This window comes from Carassius carassius, chromosome 2 (genome assembly GCF_963082965.1).
Source record: "Carassius carassius chromosome 2, fCarCar2.1, whole genome shotgun sequence".
Lineage (NCBI taxonomy): Eukaryota > Metazoa > Chordata > Actinopteri > Cypriniformes > Cyprinidae > Carassius > Carassius carassius.
The window spans coordinates 30,313,245-30,332,345 of NC_081756.1; the positions used below are offsets into that span (position 1 = coordinate 30,313,245).

General features: G+C 37.1%; 1 protein-coding gene across 3 annotated transcripts in view; it reads left to right on the forward strand.

Moving 5' to 3' along the window:
* LOC132108003 (probable C-mannosyltransferase DPY19L3) overlaps window positions 1-19,101 on the forward strand; it is a 44,277-nt gene that overhangs the window by 12,188 nt on the left and 12,988 nt on the right. For all 3 annotated transcript variants that reach the window (XM_059514435.1, XM_059514444.1, XM_059514453.1), the window contains exons 12-17: window positions 27-185; window positions 823-945; window positions 1,382-1,493; window positions 2,597-2,653; window positions 2,990-3,072; window positions 14,099-14,231. In XM_059514435.1, coding sequence (XP_059370418.1) covers window positions 27-185; window positions 823-945; window positions 1,382-1,493; window positions 2,597-2,653; window positions 2,990-3,072; window positions 14,099-14,231 — 667 coding nt within the window. The remainder of the gene's footprint in view (window positions 1-26; window positions 186-822; window positions 946-1,381; window positions 1,494-2,596; window positions 2,654-2,989; window positions 3,073-14,098; window positions 14,232-19,101) is intronic.

The window sequence follows — 19,101 nt, forward strand, 5'->3', positions numbered from 1 at the left end:
ACTCCCTCCCTGTCTCTTTCTTTCAGAGACTTTGATGCCGGTCTCTATCTGTGTGAAGAGGCTTTTGGCTTGTTGCCATTGGATACATTTGAGCGGTTGGCTGGCACAGTGCTGCTCTATCCGTATCTCTGCACCCTCAGTGTGCTCTTCATCCTGCTGCTGCTGGTGGCGCTCTCTAATCTCAGGTAAAACTACCGCATTACTTCCTGTCTGTAGGACATGCACGTGCACTACCACACCATATGCTACGCATTAGCGAGACGTGGATCTGGGAATTTAAATATTCTCATAATGCCCGTTTTTCTAATTAGAGCACAAAAATAGGCTGAAAATGACCAGTAGAGCAGTGATTATAGCTTCATAACCACCTTATCCACCACAGGTCATAATGCTCATTTATAATTAGAGCTATTAGTCTTTATTAGACGTGCTACATAATAATTGGACGCTAGATGTATTTCTTTCCATTAGGGCTTTTGAATGTGTGTTATTATGTTCAGTTCAAAGCAGATTTGCTGTTGCTTTAAGGGCTGCTGTGACCCTCTTTTTTTGTTCTCTTTTCTTATCAGAATCACAGGAGCCCATAAACACCCAGAGGCTTTGCACCATACACACACACACACACACACACACACACACACACACACACACACACACGCACATACAAATCAGATAGGCTTTTAACCCTTCTGTACTTTAAAAAATAAATTAATTAATTAAAAACCACACATGCTTGAACTCCGAATAATGCTGCTGATATTATGTTTTAATGTGGGGTAGTGTTTCTAGTCATCTTGTTTGATTCCTAATTCTTCATTTCAGCACTAATGGGTCAGGCCAAGCATGCAGGGAGAGAGAAGACAGGACCTTTAGGATGCGTCCGGATGTTGCTTACAATCTCTTGCACACTGTCTTCTTCGGCCTGCTCGCCTTTTCCACTATGAGGTAAACAACTAGTAAATTGGAAAAGTTTTGTTGCTTTCATACCACGTATCTCTTTCCTTCCATGCAAATCTTTTCCTTCTGTATTTTCCTCACTCTACCATCTGTAATTTCATTCCCTGCCGCTGCCGCTATGGTGCATCTCAATTTCAACCTCTTCTCTGCTTCCACTTTCATTTCCTGTCCTCCACACCGCTTCTGATTTGTGATCTTCTTCTTATTAGTCCGTATCCCAAGTTGACAGTTCATTCGAGATTTTAATGATGAATGAATTATGGTACAACATTTTGATATGGCTTCATGAAATTTTGTTTGGTGTCAGAATAGTAATAGAGTTAGAAATGAATGCTGTTCAAGTCTTTCATGTTTGCAGTGTGTTGTCTGAGCTTTATGATAAAATAGAAAGCACTGAATAGATTTCTATCTTTGCTGCTGGCAGGATGAAGTATTTGTGGACTGGCCACATGTGTGCATTCGCCGCTTTTGGGGTGTGTGGTAAGGAGGTGTGGTCGTTGTATCTGAGGGTCCTTCACTGCAACACTAGAACCATGGTGAGCGACTCAGATCTTTCACAAACACACATCACAATTATTCACAAATCACAAATATTGTTACAATTTAAAATTACTTTTTCTATTTTAATATATTGTAAAAAGTAATTTATATGAGGGCAAATAAAACCTTTGATCGCTGGTGTGTATACATGTAAACACACATATGCGTTGTAGCTCTCTTTACTAAATTGTCCTCTAGAAAAGGAGAAATGAGACAGAAGTAATATGGCTAATCGTAATTCATGATATATATTCTGTATAAAGATGACTGTCCAGTGAAAAACAGGGAACTGTTTTCTCAGGGAATCTTGCCTCATGTTAGGAGTACTGGGAACACATGAATAATTTACGTTTCATATAAAAGTGGTATACTAATGCACAGTCCAATTCCAAGTCTTATTTCGCTGCATATTCACATTTTCATAAAAATAGTTTTCATCAATCAAAACACATTTTCATAAACAAGAGTTACACCTAACACTGATTTTAATTTTAATGTAGTGCAGCAGTTTTCATAATTGTTCTAATAATATTTCTTGCATTGGCTGCAAAGCAAACAACTGTTTCACAGTATCTTACCCCAAAGCATCTGACACACTTAGCCTCCCAGCAACTAGTACATTGCTTTATACAGTATTCTGTAGATTCACCAGCTTATATAAAAATATATGCAATTTATTTTATATATATATATATATATATATTTATATACACTACTATTTTACAGTTTTGCTCATAGTGTTAAATATTACCTTTTTTTCTCACACGCTTCTATATGTTTATGTACATTAGAGTTTACCCAGTTTACCCCACTCGCTTCAGTACTCAATACAATCAATAACAAAAACAAAAATAGAATTCAGTTCATGTAGAGGCTCACAAAAGATGTTTAACACACATCATTATATACAAGTGTCATTTTGAAGCTATGGTGCTCATGGCTATAAACTAATCTTGAGTTTCAGTGAGATGTGGGGTTTTTTTCTGCATAGATGTGCCTGCCCATGTGCACACAGCCGGTCATTTTATTTCCCCACTAGGTGGCAATGTAGTTACAGCCCTCAAGCCTAAACATTTATGTTATTAATCTGTTTCCACAGATGAGACTGATCAGATACTCTGTTCCTATTGTAATACTGGCGTTTCTTTATTACAAGGTAAGACATTTTCAACTATGCGGTCATGTGTCTATTTGCATATATTGCTAAGCTGCCTGGTTAGCTGTGTGCCATAAACAGTCACGCAGGAATCCTAGTGCAAGCAAATGGAATCCGTATCACACTGTGTGTGTTGTTTATTTGAGTCTTGGATCCACAATGCTGCTTTATTTTCTCTGGTAACACAGCAGTGGGAATAAGGAATTAGAATGTTGTATGTTTGTGCATCTGGGTGCATATTGGGCCGATTTGTTGATCATTGATTATTGTGAATCATTCCCATTACAGCTGTCTCACACTCTCCCTCCATCTCAATCGCTGTCTTTCTGTTGACAGTTTTGGCCCAGACTGATGGAGGAGATATCTGAGCTGAGAGAGTTTTATGACCCAGACACTGTGGAGCTAATGGAGTGGATCAGGTAAAGCAGCTGTAATCTTCCTCTTACATGCTACAAGCAAACACTCGCAGACAACGATCAGACCAGAGGTCTGCAACCTTAGGCACGCAAGCCACCGATTGCACTACGAAGGGTATTCACTGGCATCGATAAGATTGAGGGATTAAGATTAAATTAATTTTTAATTTACTTGGTTGTTTATTTTAGAAGTGTTGAAGTCCATCACATCTGCATCAGTAATTCATCTTTATCATCACACAACCTGTTTTTATTTAGCTATTCGCTGTATTATTTTTATTTATTTATTTATTTTTTGCTTCTCACAGAATAATTAGTATAATCTGGATGATGTTTCTGCTAGCAGCATTAAAACCCATAATAACAAATCAGTCTGGCATACACAGTGTTTAAAGGAAAAGTTCACCCAAAAATGAAAAATAGCTGAAAATGTACTCGCCCTTAGGCCATTCAAGATGTAGATGAGTTTGTTTATTTATCAGAAGAGATTTGGAGAAATTTTGCATTACTTTTACACCCACCAATGGATTCTCAGCGGTGAATGGGTGCCGTCAGAATGAGTCCAAACAGCTGATAAAAACTTCACAGTAATCCAGAAGTATTCAACCAGACCCCAGTCCATCAGTTAACATCGTGTGAAGCAAAAGCTGTGTTTGTAATAAATCCATCAAGACGATTCCGACTTGTTGTTTATAGATAAAAAAAACTAGTCCTCCATCCTCAATATTGATTTCTCCAGTGAAATACCTTGTCTTGTGTGAATCAGGAGAGAAATATGCACAGATCAAGCACCATTTAAACAGAGTTCTAAATACATATATTGGTGAATTTTGATGTGAGAGGACAACAGGGAATGGACTTTTTCATTGAATGATCCACTGGTGAGCAAGTGGTGTAATGCTAAATTCCTACAAATCTGTTCTGATGAAGAGACAATCTCATATACTTCTTGGATGGCCTGAGGGTGAGTACTTATTTTGAACTATTCCTTTAACGTTTCTCACACAAAACATGACGCTTAAGGGGGTCGCACACCGGACGAGAGGCGCAGCGCCGCGTCGCGTCGCGCCACGTCTTTAAAATTCGAACACATTATTCTCAATGAGTGTACACACACTGGCGGCGCCATTCGGCGTCTGTCCGCGGTGCTCAGCTACGACTCAGAACTCTGTTCAAATTCCTGCCGCGCCACAGAGCGCCATCTGCATAGTTTTATATTAAATAACATCATATTTGTTTCAAACCGTTGTTTATACATTATACCAAGATACCACTGCTGCAAAATACTAGGCTACCTACATTAGTTGCACAGCTTGAATAAAATGTAAACATATATAATTAAATGTATAATAAACGTAGTCATTTTAATCTTTTATTTTTCTCTTGAGACATATTTTACATAGGCTACGCAAAATATTACAGTATTTGCCTGTCGTGATTACATTCAGTCTCAATGGCAGCCACCTAGTGGATTTACAAGGTCACAACCATCACTACACACTTCAGGTCATAGCGGGCCGCAAAAGACGACAAACTAATCAAGGACATAGGGAAATACCCGGATTCAAATATTCAAAGACAACACGAGGAAGTAATAAACGTGGAGGAAGATCGCGTTTGTCATCGGTTTTTCAGGTAAGAATGTCTAATTTTCGATCTGAGGTAAAATGTTCAGTGACAGTCCTTAGAAACGTTAAGATATAAGCATACCTAGCTATATAATTTTTTTTAGCTTCTCTGTTTTTACTGAGCAAACAAATCAGTATTAGTAGCTACAGCATTAGAAATGTTGAAAATTACTTATAATAATACAAAACAATTGATTAATGGCAATCTAGTAGCTAGTGATAATCTAGACTAAATTATAACACAGATTCTTTTCATTAATTAACGTTCAAAACTCATCAATGATCAATTAAAATAATATATTTAAAATAATAATAATAAATGAATTAAAACTCATCTTCATCTTGCTGCTCAGAACTTGATTCAATATTGAGCTCCAGCAGAATGTGCGCGTCCGGTGTGCGATACCTCGAGCTGTCCTACATGTGGCGTGACGCGACGCGGCGCTTCTCTACCGGTGTGCGACCGCCTTTAAAGAAAGATGTCTTCACCTTAAATTAACATCACACAACACAACTTTACAAACACGGCAACATCATGCACATAAATGGTAAAAACAAAAACATTGAGGCACTGATTTGCATAATTTATTCATGATGCCGTGCATGCTGGGAAGCAAAATCTAGCATTCGGCACCATAGAAATCACAATATACTGCATTTTTGGGGGCTGAAAAGTAAAACCGGCACTTAACGTCCATAAAATTGACAACTTCTTGATCAAACCAATATAAAATATATTTCATCTTACTCCCTCTGCCACTATATTACAAACTGTGAAGGATATAATAAAAAGCTGTAGTGAATACTCTATTAATCGGATAAGATTTGCAGCAGCAAGGCAGCAGGTACTTATGTTTGGAACTGGTCCGGTGTAAGATGGATGTCATGAATTAGACATTAGGTGCTGGATAGACTCCAAAAGAAACTGGCAACAGAAGGTTTCTTCAATGGCACCATTCTCACAGCAAGCGGGTAAAAAAGCGCTTGCTCATAGTCAAGTTTATATGTGTGATTGTGTGAGAAAGAGTGAAATGTTTGGGCTGTGAGACAGGTGATCTCTTCCTGAAGAAAATGCGATTTGTGTAGGATTAGTGGGTGAGTTCACTTGGCTGACGCTGCCGCATTAAGCCACTTCCACACGCTAATTAACCATCAGATTAAAGAGTTAAGCGGGGATCTCTTCACACTTCTGTCTGTGCTTGGCTTGCCAAAGTCTGCACTGTTTTATATCTAGATTACCAAAGATGCTCCTCTGCCTAGAAAGGGAGGGTGAGCATGAAAAGCGTATCGAGGAGAGTGGCAGTATCAGCCTCCTCTAACCATGATTGGAACTTACTGCATAATAAACCACATACTGTGACACAATGTGAAGAGGGAGGGCGAACAACTACAATTGTGCAAGTATCGCTGTCAAGCAATCTTTTGATTTATCTTGAGCTAAAAGCAACACACCAGACACTGCGTATGATTTTATAGTGAGTGTGTAAAAAAAGATTTGTTGGTTTTATTAGACAACTGTATAGTGTAGAGTGACAGGTGCTGTGCTTCAAAACCTAGTGAGCTGCCTTGCTGGGCAGCATCCTCATGAGTGATTGATTTGGAATGTTGGAGCACACAAAAGACTTGACTCCAAGGGAGGTCTGAAATAGCTTAAGAAAGCGATCCATTAGCATTCTCATTCATCTCAATTGCCGTAAGTATGCAATTTAAAATCTGCTATATTTGCTCTTGGCATAGTCCTAAGGATTATGAGTATTGTATGCAAAATGAAGAAGCATATACCATCACTTAACAACCTCAGAACTCACGAGAGTTGAGAAATCTTATTCACTATGGAGAAAATGCATGGGATATTTACTTGCTTCACCCTGGCTTTAGCATGTTGCAATTTTCTGATCTAAAATCTGATATAAAAATATGTAACACTGATTTAAATAGTAATAATACATTTTATTTAATATGCACTTTTCTCACACCCAGAGCGCTACAGCAGAGTAAAAAAAGAAACAAAAAAGAAACAAGTCAAATACAATTAATAGAGTATATAATACAATATAAGACTACAATATAAAAAAATCAATAGCCTAATCAGCAGCTGACACAACAATCATAGTAAGCAATACAGGCTTGCATCTACAGTACTTGAATAGGGAAATACGGGAATCCCATAAACTCACCTTTAAATGACATTTAAACCATAACAAAATCTGACATGAGCTGTCCTATAAATATTTGTTTTTATTCACAAATGCTATTAAAAAGCATACATTCCTGATTGATCCAGCCAATGCGCGTGTGTCTGTGGGAATGGGAACTTCTGTTTGCAGCTGCAGTGAAGCAATGACTTTACCATTTAGCGGTTGGCACTTTTATGTGGAAGGTGGGATATATTCAGAAATATTGCATGTTGCTCTTTTTCCCATCTGTTGTAATATACGTTGACATTGACAAACTGAGAGTTTTGTTTAGTGTCTGCCTATTTCTTCCAATTTATTATCAATAAAATGTGTTTGTGCTCTTTCAAGCTTGATTGAGGGTGTCCACCTCACTCAAGGGCTTCTATTGTTGTGGTCATCTCCAGTAGTTTGAATAAGATAACAATATAAAACAAATCAATAACCTAATCAGCAGCTGACACAACAATCATGGTAAGCAATTTTAAAAAGGTTTCTAGTGAGCTGTTATATACAATAATAATATTATTATTTGAAGCTGGATTAATTCTTTGAAGCTTCTCACACCCAAATCGCTACGGAAGAGTAAAAATCAAACAAAAAAGAAACAAGTAAAATACAAATAATACAGTATATAATACAATATAAGACAACAATATAAACAAATCAATAGCCTAATCAGCAGCTGACACAACAATCATGGTAAACAATATTAAAAAGGTTTCTAGTGAGCTATTATATATAATATTATTATTATTATTATTTGAAGCTGGATTAATTATAAGTGCTTCTATAATCATGTCTCTTGTTTTGTGTGCCATCTTTGATGGATTTTTTCCCCCTTTACTGTCACCCCAAATACACTCTGCTGACTGACGTCTTTGGGTATGTCATGTCTTGCTGTTTTTCAGATGCTGTGTTACATTAAAAGTAGTTCAACACAGTGTGCTCTGTTCCATTGCATTGTACAAGAATGTGAATTGACAAAACGGGTCCCATGAGAAAGGGGTTGGGAACCTTTGGGCTAGTTCATAGCACAAACCATCCATGTGAATGCCATCATAATCTCTACCTAAGAGTTAAGAACCTACAATCTCTGCAGATCAGCTGAGAAGGCTTTTGGGGAGGGTGTCATGTGTATGTGTCTTCTCTTCATGACTGATCAGTGTCCTTTCAGTAGAACCTCATCTGTCCCATAGATGGAAGCGAGTCCTTTGTCACAGTTCTGAGACTCTGTCATCACAGTCAGTCTTACCATTGTGAACGTCTCCCTGCCATGTAATTAATTTAGCCTCTTTTGTTTTGTAGTTTTCTACTGTGCACTCCTTTATTATAGCTCCCATAAAGGAGTTATTTCTGAATTTTGCTTTTGTTTTCTCTGAAGAAAAAACTTTCTCAGTCCCTCCGAGCACAAGTAATTTGTGTTTCCCATCTGAACAAAGATGCATTTTCCTTCTTTTCTTTCCTACATGTTTTCGACATCTTCGCTCTCACTTCCACTCTTATCGTCACTCTAGACAATTTCCTCCTCTTTCCAGTTTAATTTGATCAAATTAGTGGCTTTTGCTGCTGCTTTTGCTGTAGACCTCTCAATGGAGATGTTGTTGAAGATGTCTCGGTGGAGATATTTCACAAACGCAGTGCTAATAGTCGTGTTCACAGATGCTAGCCTTGTTTGAACTCCAGCAGAATTTCACTAATTCACAAAAACCCCAATATAGACACTCTGTACACAAATGAAAAGTTAGCTGACACCATTTCATACTTGTCATTTGTCTTGTTTTACCGCTGAGAATTGTACATTTTGTGGTTCGCATGAAGTGCCACTTTTGCCAGTTGTTGTGGAATCCAGCAAGAAGTCTCAGACACTAGAATTATTGTTCATTTAAAAACACTCCAAATAGGTTTACTGGTCCCAAATGACTTCTTTAAGTGACTTCTGAATCTTAGAGAGTGCAATGTAATTTTACTTGAGACATTGTCGGTGCTCTCACCCGATCACTCAGTCTATCATCACTCTGTGAATCCTCCTCAGACAGATGCTCCATCCCCCTTTCTCTCTCTCGCTCTCTCTGAAACAGCACTCACAGATCTCCTCCTGATTTAGCTTTATCTCCACACTGGCCAGTCTGTTTGGCATCTGAATGACATTTAAGTAACGCTATCCACCTTACTTTTAACGTAAGAGCAGGCACAGCCATTTGTAACTTAAATGTGCAAGCCTTCTGGAGTCATGTGTTTTCAATTATTTTTAGCTGTGCAAAATAGCTCGTTATGCTGCTGGATATTGCAAACTGGTATTTCTTATCATATTATTTTAACGTATTGTTGTAATTATGATCACACTGGTTTGAAGCGCAAATAGTTTTACTGCTTACTGCTGCGGTCTTGTTATTTTTCTGGTGATTCACCAATAACGAATTGCTAATGAATCTGAAGTCTCACAGAAAATTGCTTGGAGAATAAGGCTGATATGAACATGTTTGTTTGTGTCTGCGTGCGCACAGTAATTGTGAAAATATGTACTCTTCCCACAGTTTACCTTGGACAGAATTGCCTTTTAAGATGCTGAAGATATGTTTCTATTTATTCCTCTGTTTATATAAAACCAGCATGAAGGATACGTTTTAGGCGACAAGGGAAAGGTTACATTTTATAAGCACTTGGCAAAAGTTTTTTGGGTTGGATTTTCAAAAAACAAAAACAAATTCACACTCTCATTTGTCATTGACCCTTTCATCTGCTTTTCTATCTATCACCTGTCTCTCTCTTCACTCTTGAAGTGTTGACAGACTTTTTTTTATTCATCCAGCACCTAATTGATTTTTTGTTTCATGTCTTCAGACTATCAGACCATTTGACAAATGGCCACTGTGCTGAAAGTATCATCCAGAGCACTCATCAGTCTGAACCAGATCAACAGATACCAGACATTTTTAACGAGTGATAATTCAGACAGTTATGTCTGGGTAAATCATTATTGTGGCCTTGAGAGTTTGTAGTACTGGTACACAGGCTGCAATTTAAGCCATTGGCATTGAGATACCTCAAGGCACATGACTGACATGTCCAACCATGCTATCAATCACTGACTGATTTATCTGTATTTATAAAAGTGGATCAACATCAATCCCAATGTGAGGTCATTAATTTTGCTCTCTAAATTAAAAAAAGCATTTTTGTCTCAGAAGATGTACTACAAAGGCATGCGTCTATGAAGATATGGCCTTTCAGGCCACCCTCTGTGTCCCTCTCTTTGGAATATTAATGACGTTAATTATTTTTTATAATGTCAGCAGGATGCAGGCTAACACAAGCTGACATATGCATATGAGAATATAAATGTGAAAGTAAATGTAAATCTGGTAGAGGCCAGTGCAGTCCCTGGTCAATATGGAGTAATTATATAGTGATCCACAAAAGAGGTCAAAGGTCAGTCTATTCACAAATTCCTTGGTTAAATAGATATTATGCCGGTGTACTGTGGATTTAAGACCAGGTGAGCTGGAAGTAACTCAGAAAATCCCCTTGCTACGTCATTGCAAAACAAAAACCTAAGAGTGTAGCAAATCTAGTAAAACTTTTCTCATCAAACATAGAAATGAATATACAGTCGCACACAGTTAATTTGCATCCTTATTTCTAACCTAATGTGCATAAGCAAAATAAATAACATAGTCACTGTTGCACAACACTCAAGTCTTTTTCAGAGGATTTAATGTAGCCAAGTCATGTACAAAGAGACAATTAGAACTGTAATTTAATGCTCATTTAAAAATGTATTTCAGTGGTTTTGTAGGCATCAATATTATATGTAAAACCGTTCTTAAATCCTACATCCTACTGGAAAGAATATGAAAGCAATGCAAACTTCATTGTTTCACTAACAGAAAACATAGTCAGGCTTTGTGAAGTCGCATTTGAAACCATAAAATGCATGCTGTCGTGTATGTTGAATAGCAGGAAACCATTTTTCTTTGTATCGTCATCCACAGCAACTCATATGAAAGTTAGTAAAGGCTGTTTTGGAAGCATTACTGGTTATGAATTGTGCTTTTGAAAACAATAATAACTCTGCTCTACAGTCGCTGTCATTGATGAAGGATAAAACAGAAGTTTCTTTACTCTATTATTGAAGCCTTTTGCTGTGTGAACACGGAAGTGTGAAAAAAAAGGTCTATTAGGGAGAAGAAGCCCAAGGAGATCATTCGTCTCTGATGACATCTGTGCTACTGTAGTTGACCATGTGCTTCTCTGTGGACGATATTTGATAGAAGATCATCGGAGCGGAAAATCCTTCATCCGGTTATAGAGGTGGCTTGTGAGAACATTACTTTCATGAGAAAGTTCGCTTCAAACTTTTTTATTTTATATTATATTTCATACAGTGTATGAATTAATACTTTTACTTTAATACTTTTTTGCAGATACTTTTTTTGTGTGCTTTTGAATTATTCATTTTACAGTAATCTGATTCAATACATTTTAACATTTGGATGGATTGGTTCACATCCACATTACTATTCAGTTAAAAATGAATACGATCACATTTTAAACACTTTCTGAATATGCATTTTTATGCTTGGGGAACATCAAGCTTTATTTGAGGAAGCATGTATTTTCTAGAGAAACATAAAGGCTTACTTTTTGCTATTTCATGATATTTATTTGGCAACAACAGCTAATTGCTGGAACAGTCGCTTATCAACACTGTCTGCGTGCAGCCCGATTTTTGTGTCCAGGCGCCGGGTGAATGTTGAGACGGTCGAGTAGGTGATACTGCACATGTGTCGAACTGGTCCATCAACGCTAGACCGCAGTAGGGAATACTTTGAAAGCTGAAAGCCTTATACATGTTTAAAACACTGACACACACACACACACACAAAACGTATGTATGCAGTACACTACAGTGAATGTTTTTATGTTGTTATAAAGCAATTCATTTGTTGACTAGATGCTATATTAGTGAAGAACAGATGTATGTTTGCCATCAAGGCCTGAGAAGGAAATAAAGTGGGAGAGTAAACACACAATATACGAGAATTGTCCGGAAAGTATCCAGCCATATAATCTGAAAAAATATGAGATGAGAGATGCAATACAAAGAAAACTGCTGCAGCTATGGGCAACTGGTGACTGGCAGCTTCATAATGAAAGTGCACCGCTCCATGTATCACATCTTGTGCAGAGTTTTTTGGCGAAACATCAAATCACCCAGGACTCAGTCTAAAACTAAAATCATCTTTGAGGGGGACTGAGGCGTCATTGTACTATGTACAGTGTTTCTTGTGTCTTATTCGATAAATGTCTCTATCTTTCAAATTACATGGCTGGATACTTTCCGGACACCCCTCGTACATATGTATCCAATTACAGTGCTATGGCCTTTGAGTAGATCAGAAGTCGGGAACCTATGGCAAAATTAGACCGTTCATTTTTCTGCAGAATAAAGCAGCCGATTGCAGCTCCTTTGTTGTACAGCCTTCCAAAGTTAATGAAAGGTTTAGAATGATATATTTATAGTTGTACTGACCACAGTGCATGTTCAGTGCCGTTCGAGAGTGTCACGACAGCAATCAGCATTTCCATGGTAACCTAGAGCTCCTGCACTCAGATTCAAGCAGCTAGATAGTTTGTGGTGATGACAAAAAGAAAGATTTTTAAAACGGCAGCGAAAATGTAAAAGTATATAAAAAAGTGACTGGACCTGAAAAAAATTGTGTTTGTGAGTCTGTCTCCTTTGCTAACATCTTTTCATGTGTGGTGCAAGCTGACCAGCGGTGAAACAGTGTGTGTTAATGTACCCGCTATGGGGCAACATAGAGTTAGTTTTGGATTTTGTCTGTGCATGTGTCTGTGTGTGTGGCACATAGTTACTGGACTTAAGATTTTGTACTCTGAACAAGGTTGTGCTATGAGGACCCATGTTCACAGTTGACCCATACTGACCACTCTTGTTCCTCTGTAATGAAACATTTCTGGACCGAGATGAAACCATCACATCCTCTGTTACCTTCACAAGGACAGACACCGGCTTGAGCTGAAACCGACCTTGAAGCATGAAATCTGTGACAGTATTTAGTTTTATTGTCTAAACAGATTGAACAGACATTGGGTGGGAGTTTTGAATGCCTGAGGCTTCTTTTTTTTAATCAGTGGTTGTTTTAACTTGTTTTGCTTCAGATTCAAAATTACTTTTTGTGGGGGGGAAGCCCTTATGAGTTAACATTGAAATGTATTAATACTACTGTGAACTATATTTTGATTTACTATTAATTAGTTTTTTTGTCCTTCTTGTTAACTCTTCATAATCCAAACCCTAACTCTGAGGTAAGTAAATGTAGTTAATTAATATTACTAAGTACTATGTAATTACACTGTAACAAGACACCATAAAATACAGTGTATCTTTTTTTTTCTTCTTAAAATGTAAAGTGTACAGCTACAGATACATTAAACGGGCATTGTTTGTTTTGTTTCTGTATGTCTCTTTAATTCAGTCGTGTGCAAGTATTCATTCCATTAAAGACATTTTGGGGAGCACACATTTATTCTAGTTGCAAATGTATTTTAGCACTTTGGATCGTGTTTTCTTTCAACTTGTGCAGTTTCGATGATGGTTTTTGAGGATGAGGGTATCTCACACAATCTGCTCAATGTGGAATCTGGCACATTTGGCTGCTTTTGCCGATACAAAATTTGCCCCAAAATAAACATAAAATATATGGAGCGTGTTTCTCCTCCTAGAGGCTTCTGTGCGGTGTAGATACTAATAGTCAGGAATAGAATGTTGTGTAAAATGTTGAAGCTGACTTTTGAAAGGTTATGTTTTGATAACAGATGGTCTCTGAAAAAACCATCCAGTTATTCAAATAGCATATTCAAATAACATACAGCTTCAGCACTTCCCTCCATGCACATATATAAAATGACAGGAGACCAATCACATCCAGACCTTAAACCTGCAGTAGACTACAAACCTTCTGCTTTTCAGACATGGATGATAGGATTGTACAAACGACTGCATCGCTCCTCACTGAACCATTGCACATTTCCATCTTCACCTGAAATAAATGTGTGCAGGTTTAGCTTTAGTGTAAGCTTTAGTGCCGCCACTACACACCCAGCCCCCTTGTGCAATAGCCTGCCCTGAAATATTAGTGAAACTTGAGAAGTGTATGTAACAGAGCCCTCATGTTTATTTATTTATTTTTTCCTTGATAGATTGAAGACGCCCAAACGGGCAGTGTTTGCAGGCAGCATGCAGCTGTTGGCGGGAATTAAGCTGTGTACGGGGAGAGTATTGACAAACCATCCACACTACGAGGACCAGGCACTGAGAGAGAGGACCAGACAGGTAAGAGTCTCAGGTCTGTTTAGTTTGAATCACAATTCAATCAAAGTTCTACTATGTCTAGGACCTCCAGATCTCATGGGACAACAATTTCATTTTTGGGACATTTCAGCTTTTTGGGAAATGGTTTTTGTTTATTTAGTGTCAATGCTAAAATGTAGTGCTGGGCAACTATATATATATATATATATATATATATATATAAAATGTAGTGCTGGGCAACTATATATATATATATATATATATATATATATATATATATATATATATATAGTTGCCCAGCACTACATTTTATATATATATATATATATATATATATATAGTTGCCCAGCACTACATTTTAGCATTGACACTAAATATATATATATATATATATATATATATATATATATATATATTAAAATCTCTTTTTCATATAACTTGTGTATTCTTCTTGTGATGGTGTCTTGAGGAAGGCTCATACGTGCCGTCATTCGTTGCGACCCTAAGAAAGTTTGCCTATTTTTGACAGATGCCGCATATTAGATACAAAATAAAAGTAAAGTAAAATCCTGTCAATTTAAAAAAGAAACACCCTGCGCAGACTCCGGAACGGATTTCACATCATTATTTCCTTGCCAGGAGGTCAGAAATGGTATGTGAAATATAGATTTGATGTAGTTGAGGAAGTATCTTAGACGACTACACAGCTACAAATCTTTTATACTTGTTCATAACTGGACTTTTAAATTGTATTAACTTTTTAGCCTATAGCACAACAAAGTAAGACATAGCAATAAATACATCTATAATCAGAATTAAACCAGACAAAACATAAACATTGAGCCAACTTGAGCCATGTCAGAACACAAATAATGAATAAAAAACTATGTTGGACAGGTAAATCACTAGGTTTGCGAATCCTGTCGCTTCGCTTCTGAAATGCTCCTGGTGTGATTTGTCACCACATGGAGGATGGAACAAAACCTCATCAGAGCCGTAACGTGCCACAGACACGTGAAGTGTACATAAGGGGCTTTTAAAATAATTGTCGGAATTAATTAATGTGATATGCGATAACACGTAAACTTGCCCAGCCCTTCTAAAATGCATCAAACACTATGGAGAAGTTTTTTGAGGACACACACAACAATCAAGGGTGTATTGTGCAACAGTCACAAAAGCTATTTTATTTAATGAAGAATATTTACATAAAATATGCACAGTAATGTTTTGTTGCAGAGCTGAACATATGGTCAGTCAGACCAAGGTCTGCATTATAAAATGAAAAACTTCTCAGAAGCATTTGAACAAAGAATCTAATCTTTTCTTATGCAATCATGCCTCGTTATGTAAACTGAAATGAAGTAGGGATGTGCAACAGTGATCGAGTACACGAGTACTCGACCGCGACAGCGATGATCGATTACGTAAACGATGATCGAAATTATTATTATTTTTTTTTTTGATTGGTTATGGCAGCACGTTGGGCGGCGCTAGGGCTGTCAACGAATATTCTAAATTCGAATATGTATTCGAATAGTTTAAAAAAAACGAATTTCGAAGGTGAAAATTAATATTCGAATTAAAAAAAAATGTGGAAAAAAAGGCCCGTGGTAGTAGAGGCGTGGTTGTCTGCTTTGCGAGTGGGCGCGCTAGCGCGCCTGAGGGTTCAGGGACAGGTCACAGCCTCACAGGAGTCGCACTGTCTGGCACAGCATCACTGCTGAAAGTTGACGCGTCTTCATGGAAGATGCCAGCAAGTGCAGAGCCCAACTCGACCGCAGCAGAGAAAATGAGGTAAAATTGTTGACCCGCGAGATTGTTGTATGCAAGCTATTTAAGATACAGTTAGCATACCATTCGACAACTAGCAACATGAGATCACATCTCAAAAATGTGCACCCAAATGAGCATGGCATAATGTGTGGAACTCCAGCTAAACTCTCACGTCTTGACACTTAACGTTACTTTGCATCGCTCGCCGCAAGCACTTTGTCTGCAACACAACAAGAGGCCATAACGGATAAAATAATTTCGTTCATTTTTAAGGACATGAGACCGATCAGTATCGCGGATGGGGCAGGTTTCAGGGAGTTCTGTCAATGGATCCGAGGTTTGATTATTTATCGTTTCATGTCAAGGAAAAGTTCCATGTTTACCACAGCACAGCTTGCTCTGAGCATTCAATGTCAGTTCATTATGCTGTAAAACTTCAATTAATATTAATAATATTTGTTTCAATCACTGAATGAAGCCTGCTATATTTGGGACAACAGTCGCGACCTTAAATTGCTTGCACAAAAATGTGTTTGTTCATTTAAACCATTATGCGCAGAGAACGTGAGGGTGAGAGAGCGTGAGGTCTGCAGTCTTGGCCATTAGTTGATTTCCTTGTTTTTGTGTAGGTAATAAGTTGTCATATATGTTTAAACTTAAATAGACTATCTATACAATTACTTATGTCTCTTTGTATTATTTTTGCCTGTTATTGACGTAATGCGAATAGTTCGACTATTCGTGTATTTTTTAGAGGGAATATTCAAACGTCAATTTTGAGCAATTTTGACAGCCCTAGGCGGCGCCCTGATTGGTTACCTTCCCACTTGATTGCCTCAAAAGACGTAAGAAGACAGATAATCATGGCCTCAAAGTCACGTAGTGATGGCTGGCTTCCCTTTGAGAAGAAAGATGAAAATACAGTTCAGGGTAATCTGTGTAGTGCCAAGCTGTCACACAAATCTACAACAAATACAATGCGCTATCATCTAAACTGTGTACATAGAATATCTGGCGATAACAGAGCGGCAACTCAGACGAGCATTGAATCACTTGCCGTAAGACCTAAATGCAACGCATGCAGAACCGAGAAGACGGCAAAGCTATTCGCTGAAATGGTGGTGAAAGATTTGCTGCCCATTAGTTTCAGGGACAGAGAATGTTTACTTTTCCAGTGGTACCTGGCTGTTCCTGCAACATCTGTTCCAGCGGAGTGAATTTATTCCACTAAATGTGAACAGGCTGCGCACTCGGCTCTCATCTGAGCGCGTAGACCGCCTTATCTTTTTGAATAGACATTTGAATGTTTCACCGGTCGTGGTAAATATAATATCCATTTTTTTTAAAATAATTATTATTTTAGTTTTGAGTTTTAGCCATAGTTAAAATATCTAGGCTATTTGGTCTCTGTTTTATACCTTATAATAGTTGTTTGGTTAAACTTGGTGAACTTTTTTCTTTATCTTTTAAAAACTACGTTTCACCGCTGAATCAAAATATGCTGCTAAAGTTATACTGGAAGACAATGTTTTGTTAAAAAAAATGCAGTTGAATAAAGTAGCAAAAAAAGAAAAAGTATCTTTGTGTGTTAATTTTTAAATCACAGACAAATAATGAAATGGTCTTTATAAAATAAAAATGCACTGGATATATTTGTAGCCTAATTACATTAAACGTATTCGTAGAGGTGACGAAAATCTAAATTATTTGTTTGTCATAGTTTTTATCTTAAATATATTTTAAATCTTATTCAATTATTTAGCAATAATCAGTGACTTCCATGCTGTTAAATAATATTTTGGTTGATCAGAAAGTGCAAACTGAATACAAAATATTAATTAAATATTAGAATACATAAAAAAATAACTAATGTGAATTTATTGTACTTTCGTGTTTGTAAAGCGCACTTTCGGTCAAGTTCACATCTGCATCGGCAAATTTTTTTCAGATAAATTTGCAAAAGCTAGTCTACGTCTGATTAATTAACATGAACAATTATGCTGAAATCGCTGCATATCAACGATTCGTTTCATGCTCATATAAGCAATGCCCGATAATGAAATTTCCTCTTAAATGTTTTAATTTTCTATTATTATTGTTATTATTTTATTATTGATGTTATAATAATACAGCCAAGCTTTTTTTTCCGTCATATTTGTAGGCACAATGCAATTCATATGGCTTCGAAAACGCTCAGGTGGTTTATGGAAAATAAAACTTAATTACAACTATTACACTTAATAACGTAGATGAAAATATAGCACAAATCTGCCATACATTTATAATGAGAACTTTATAGGAATCTATAGTAAAATCTGTCTTTGCCCATTTTTCAGCGTGCTGTCATGAAAACGTATCAGAGGGAGCTTGCGTGCGCGCGCTCTCTCTCTCTCTGTCTAACGCATAACTTAGCATCCTATTGTGCTGATACAAGTTGTAATGTTACGTCTGATATGTATCTCAGTTATCTGATTTATCAAAGGATGTGTCATAGAATTAGCTTCCGTTTATTGGTATACTCTTCACCTCAGGCAGATATTTCTTGCTCCTTTATTAATAACATTGCTTCATCATTATCATTATCTAACCTGTCCTAATCATATGTTCACGTGTTCATGTTTTCATAGACAGATTTTCATGTCAGATTTTTATTTTTTATTTTTTTCATTTTCATAATCTTCAGATTTTTTTTCATTATATACATTATGGCCATGCCCCACCCCCCTGCATAAGCCCCACCCCCCGATTAATCGATTAATCGTTTTTGAAACCCATCGATGATCGAAATGAGAAATTTCCCAAAATGCCCATCCCTAAAATGAAGCAGAAATAAATCAGTCAGAAACTAATTCTAACACTAAAAACTCTTTAGATACTTTTAGGAGGAGTAAACGCATTGGAGTCTATAAGAGTGCGTACCTTAAAAAATCAGCTGATAATCTTAATGACGAGCTTACAAATGTTCGTAAATCCTATTTAAGGTTTTCTTCATGACATATGTAGTTATATACTTGGCCTCATCAGCAGAAGTGTGACTTTTGGCATGATTAGTTTAATTAGGTTTCTAATTGCAGGGGGTTGGAAGTTGACACATCAGTGAGCATCTTTATGAAGT